The sequence below is a fragment of the Embiotoca jacksoni genome, unplaced genomic scaffold (genome assembly GCF_022577435.1).
Source record: "Embiotoca jacksoni isolate LCO1_2020_lvr unplaced genomic scaffold, fEmbJac1.0.p SCAF_23, whole genome shotgun sequence".
Taxonomy (NCBI): Eukaryota; Metazoa; Chordata; class Actinopteri; family Embiotocidae; genus Embiotoca; species Embiotoca jacksoni.
The window spans coordinates 6329937-6335945 of record NW_027185374.1 but is presented as its reverse complement, the minus strand read 5'-3'; the positions used below and the strand labels follow the sequence as shown (position 1 = coordinate 6335945).

At 43.1% G+C, this 6009-nt stretch overlaps 1 protein-coding gene across 1 annotated transcript; it reads left to right on the top strand.

Moving 5' to 3' along the window:
* Positions 1 to 2787: 2787 nt before the first annotated feature.
* On the top strand, positions 2788 to 5804 carry vrtn (vertebrae development associated). The gene is made up of 2 exons (XM_069158728.1): positions 2788 to 3099; positions 4053 to 5804. Exons 1-2 carry the CDS (start codon positions 2788 to 2790, stop codon positions 5802 to 5804), a joined length of 2064 nt encoding a protein of 687 aa, XP_069014829.1.
* The last annotated feature ends 205 nt before the right edge of the window (positions 5805 to 6009 follow it).

Below are 6009 nucleotides of genomic sequence, written 5' to 3'. Positions count from 1 at the left end.
TTTAAAATGAAGGTTTTTATTATTAAGGGAGAAAAAAAAAATCCAAACCTCTCATGGCCCAGTGTGAAAAAGTGTTTGCCCCCTAAACCTAATAACCGGTTGGGCCACCCTTAGCAGCAACAACTGCAATCAAGCGTTTGCGATAACTTGCAATGACTCTTTTACAGCGCTGTGGAGGAATTTTGTCCCACTCATCTTTGCAGAGTTGTTGTAATTCAGCCACATTGGAGGGTTTTCCAGCACCAACCCCCTTTTTAAGGTCATGCCACAGCATCTCAATAGGATTCAGGTCAGGACTTTGACTAGGCCACTCCAAAGTCTTCATTTTGTCAATTACTTTCTTTCTCATTTGTTCCTGAATTTCTTTGATGTCTAGCTTTTGAGGATCTTTTGGTCTACTTCACTTTGTCAGGCAGGTCCTATTTAAGTGATTTCTTGATTGAGAACAGGTATGGCAGTAATCAGGCCTGGGTGTGGCTAGAGAAATTGAACTTAGGTGTGATAAACCACAGTTAAGTTATGTTTTATTAGGTTTAGGGGGCAAACACTTTTTTACACAGGGCCATGTGGTTTTGGATTTTTTATTTTCTCCCTTAATAATAAAAACCTTCATTTAAAAACTGCATTTTGTGTTTACTTGTGTTATCTTTGACTAATATTTAAATTAGTTTGATGATCTGAAACATTTAAGTGTTACAGACATGCAAAAAAATTGGGAAATCAGGATTGTGGATTTAATGTTTCTATTTTTAAAAAAAATCAACACTCTTTCCTCTGAAACAGCAAACAAACGACGGCAAATCTGAATGAAGAGAAAAAACTAATCATCCACACACGTAGCTTTTAACACGTGGGTGCCTATATGCAGTGTCAGGTATACAAACCAAATAGGTGAAAATGTGCCTATTGTTTTGTAAAAGAAAAACCCCACACTGGCGACCACCCTCACACATTGTCCAAATAGATGATAAGATTTCAGTCAAAGTCTTGAACCCCAGTCAACTCAGGCACCAGCTTCTCTGCCGAGGCCTTGAAGTGGACGGATCAGTGAGGGCCAAATGCTCTTGTCCCCCATGGTGTGTGAATGCGAGGTTGTGTGTGGGTTAAAAAGTCATAGGGTCTACTGTAGGGGCAGTGGGGGTTGGGGACAGTCGCTGTCGCTTGCGCATGTGTGGAACAAAAGGCTTACTGAAATCCTGCAAAAGGCAGGAGGAGTGGAGGTGTTAAAAGTGATACAGTGGAGAAACAAGCAGAACCGGAGCTCGGGAGCCTTCCTCTCATCTCATAAAATTCACTCCCTGTCAACATACAGTATATCCACTCCAATCCACAATGTAGCCTTTATCCTGTATCCAGTACAAACTGAAGGATAAATGCCCCCCAAAATGTCGTTCATACTGTAAGAGGAAAAAGAAAAGTTCATTGGTGTTAGTTTTTTTTTTTTTTTTTTAATTTTTATATATATATATATATATATATATTTGTAAAAAATATCATCTACCAAGCAATAAACTCCCCACATATATTTTTATGCAATATAAACTAAGGACTAATGGGAACTAAGAACTAATGAGGAAAGTTTGTCTGTGAAGCAAAAAGAAGCACTGATTGCACTTTGATGCCAAGAGCACTTGACAAATAACCTTGAAAGTGAACTGTCGACAGCTGGAGTTGGCTTTGACAAAGAAAAGCAAAAACGTGTTGATAAAACCTAAAAGCATCGATACCTGCTTACTGACAGGGAAGCACCTGTGTTCTCATGGGCCCGACACATTGGCTTTTGTTAACACTTCACATTGAAATTGACCCTTGCTCGATATGATGAGGAAGAGGAGGATGAGGAGGGAACAGGGAGGTGTTTCACAGCGCACAGGCAAAAAAAAAAAAAAAAAAAAAGACGAATCAACGATTGACTATTTCCTGATGGGAGGTACTGTTATCAATCCTCAAATCTCTCCTGCTCACGGCAGGATAGGACACGAGGAGCTCGGCGCGCATGCAATGGACTAAACACTCCCAGAGGAAGATCCATATATCAACCGAAGCTCTGGTACGAGTGTGTGACTTCCTCTGAGATCCGGTTTAGTCTCTGGACTCTCAGGTAAGTAACATGTTCTTCTATTGTTTGGCTTTGTGATTAACACGGAGGGCATTTTCTCGAGTTTCATGTTCTGTGCAACTGAAGAGGCAGATGAGAACCACTCCTACTGAAACTGAGGTAAGCCTGTCAATGAAGTGTTTGAGACCGGCAAAATTGCGACGTGTGTTTTGAGTTCGGCTACTTTTATTCCACTAAAAGTATTGTCCTGTTCTGTATTATGAAACATAAACAATATAAAACGTACTGTAATTGACTTTTTTGTCCTTTTTTTTTTTTTTTTAACAAGGTCTAACATTTAAAAACAGCCATGATGTTGCATTTAAATAGGAACAAAACTTTGCGGTCAGATTTGGGTCAACCAGGAGTAGGAGTGGAGGAACGTATGCATCGCACCAGTTAAGGAACACGTCAAGTGATTTAATTTATTTCTGAGTCACTCTACCAGCAGCATTTGGATTCATTTGTTCATATCAGCCACCGTAATCTCCATAATCTTGTCTACTGGTAACAAAGGCATGCACACATTTCCCAAGACTATACCCTGTTGTTTTGATAGGTTTTAAACATTACATATGTTAGAATCATCTGTTTTTACTCTTTGTTTATATTAAAACATTTCTCTCCTCTTTGCATGACTATCCCCCCCCCCCCCCCTCTTTCCAACAGCTCTCATGACATTCCCAGGTATGATTCAGAGGAATGAGATTGTGCTGTCTGTTCTGGGAGGGCTCCAGGATGCCACAGAGAGCTCTGGCCTAGATGCTGTAACCAGAGTGGCCCTGCAGGTGGAGCAGGTTCTCTCTCGTTTCCAGGTCTCCAAGAGCTCCTGTCAGGATTTCCCTGGGTGGGAAGGTGTGGACGAAGCAGCTTACGGTCTGTACCCAGCCGATGCGCCCGACGGCCTCCTGCCTCTGAGCTGCAATGGAGAGGGCAACTTATTGTTTGATACTGTCAGCATGCTGTTAGTGGGAAACACTGGACTTGGCTTGGAGTTACAAGTAAGCAGAATCTTTATAGTCTAACTTTATACTGTAGCTACAGTGTTTAATGATTTCTTATTTTTGTGCATGTTTGTCACACTTGAATGTTTCAGATCATCAAACAAATTTAAATATTAGTCAAAGATAACACAAGTAAACACAAAATGCAGTTTTTAAAATGAAGGTTTTCATTATTAAGGGAGAAAAAAAATCCAAACCCACATGTCCCTGTGTGAAAAAGTGTTTGCCCCCCAAACCTAATAACTGGTTGGGCCACCCTTAACAGCAACAACTGCAATCAAGCGTTTGCGATAACTTGCAATGAGTCTTTTACAGCTGTGGAGGAATTTTGGCCCACTCATCTTTGCAGAGTTGTTGTACCCTCCACATTGGAGGGTTTTCCAGCACCAACCGCCTTTTTAAGGTCATGCCACAGCATCTCAATAGGATTCAGGTCAAGACTTTGACTAGGCCACTCCAAAGTCTTCATTTTGTCAATTACTTTCTTTCTCATTTGTTCCTGAATTTCTTTGGATCTCTGCATGATGTCTAGCTTTTGAGGATCTTTTGGTCTACTTCACTTTGTCAGGCAGGTCCTATTTAAGTGATTTCTTGATTGAGAACAGGTATGGCAGTAATCAGGCCTGGGTGTGGCTAGAGAAATTGAACTCAGGTGTGATAAACCACAGTTAAGTTATGTTTTAACAGGAGGGGGCAAACACTTTTTCACACTGGGCCATGTGGGTTTTGATTTTTTTTTCTCCCTTAATAACAAAAACCTTCATTTAAAAACTGCATTTTGTGTTTACTTGCTATCTTTGACTAATATTTAAATTTGTTTGATGATCTGAAACATTTAAGTGTGACAGACATGCAAAAAAATTGGAAATCGGGAAGGGGGCAAACACTTTTTCACACCACTGTATATTTAATTATTGTTATGCTAATTCCCTAAAAAAATTTGCTCACAGGTTCGGACTGTAGTGGAAATGGTGCTGTGGAAGAGATACTACTTGTCTGGAATGACTGATTCTAAAATGATGCTTCAAGCTGTTCGCTTTAGTCTGTGTGCTGAAGAGTCTCAGGACATGCTCAACCTACCCGGAACAGTCCTGGAAGCCATCTTTGACGCAGATGTTAAAGCATCCTGCTTCCCTGGCTCCTACGCTAACATGTGGCACCTGTACGCCCTGTCCTCTGTTCTTCAGTTCAACATCATCTCCATTTATCCCATGTACAACCTCAAGATCAGACCCTATTTCAACAGAGTCATACGCCCAAGGATCTTGCCCAAAGACTCTGAGCCTCAAACCATCCACATCATGTGGTCTGGCATGCTTCAGTCTGAGATACTGTTCAAGCCAAATTATTTCGTCGCACTCGTCCAGGAATGTGACCTCACGTTTGGAAGCCCCGACAGCGAGCAGAGGGCGACGTCCGTCAAGAGCGAGGAGCTGCTGAACCAGGAGACACAGCTTTCCTACCCGAGTCTGAAGGACAAGTACAACATCACCAAGAGGACCTTCTACCGCTGGAAGAGGCAGACGCAGGAACACTGCAAAAAGTCCGCAGCCAGGTACGAGGCAAAGTATTTCCTGCAGTCTTGCTATTTGGAAGGCAAGCTCATCCCTTTGCACCAGTTTAAAGAGTTTTTCCCCGACATCTCGAGGTCATCTTACTACAACTGGAAGCACGAGCTGCTGAAATCTGGAGGACACTTCTCCACCTCATCTTCAACTGGAGAAATTAGTCCTGGAGCGAGCACAGAGCAGGATGCCTGGTCATCACCTGAAGCCAACCAGGACGAGCTAGACCATGGCAGCGTGGCCAGCATGTTCGGCCTCGGCATAGGCAAGCTGGATGTAGAGAGGGCTCAGAATGTGGCACATATGCAGGAAGCTAAGCACTCTCTGCAGAACTGCATTGCCATGAACACCACCTTCCCCTTCAGGATCTTCAAGCGAAACTTTCCAGGAATCTCAAGATCAACCTACTACAACTGGAGGAGAGAAGCCATGATGTTTAACAGAGGCTACAAAGGCAGTGTTGGCAGCAGTGAGGACAGCTCAGATGTCGACAAAGGCCTAAGCCTAAAAGGTCCGTTTCCAGTGATGCCTAACAAGAATCAGTTCATTGTGCCAAGAGTGAGGATCTACGGACAAAACCACAACGGTTTCAGGCTGACGTACATGAGTAAAAAACAACTCAGAGAAGCTGCCAAGTTGCACGTCCAGAAGTCCAAATGGTCCCTGATGAAGTTCAAGCTCAAGTTCCCGTCCATGTCGCCTTGTTTCTACTGGCTGTGGCGTAGCAGCCAGAACCACAAGAAGGAGAAGAAAGTGGTGGTTACCCAAAGAGAAGAGATCAGTGACCATGAGAGTCTGGAGAAACCAGGCGCAGAAAACAAGATAATGGAGAGGGAGATGAAGAGACCACCTGTGCAGCCACCTCAACAGAATTTGACCATGCCCTCTTTTGATGCCCCGCAATCAAAGCCAACCTTTCACAGAATGGCACCCATAGATGAGCAGATGTCTGCAATGGATGTTGTTGCTCTGGCCAACTTCAAGGCCAAGGCCAAGCTCTTCCTGCAGCAGCGCTTCGAGGAGAAATCCTTCCCTACGTTCAAAGAATTCAGGTCTTACTTCCCGTTCACTCCGCGCTCGACATACTACATGTGGAAGCGCGCTTTGCACCATGGGGTGTCGCTGGTTCATGGGTAAATGCGCACAGCTTTTATCTTATTAAAAATGAGCGTCTCGGAGCAAAATAAAAAGTCCGCTGATGAACATCTAGGCTGCAAAAACATTACTTCCATATCTCTGCCTTTGCATTTTTGCTGTAAACAAACTACCTATGCTGTGTTGAATTTGTGTTCTCATGTTCTAAAATACGGGTAAGCGCATTGGCTTAACATGTAAATGCCTT

What these genes read in the sequence shown, in the direction of transcription:
- vrtn (XM_069158728.1), top strand. Translation starts at nt 2,788, where the DNA reads ATGATTCAGAGGAATGAGATTGTGCTGTCTGTTCTGGGAGGGCTCCAG. An exon ending in GACTTGGCTTGGAGTTACAA is followed by an intron (nt 3,100 to 4,052) that starts GTAAGCAGAATC and finishes ATTTGCTCACAG; the next exon opens with GTTCGGACTGTAGTGGAAAT.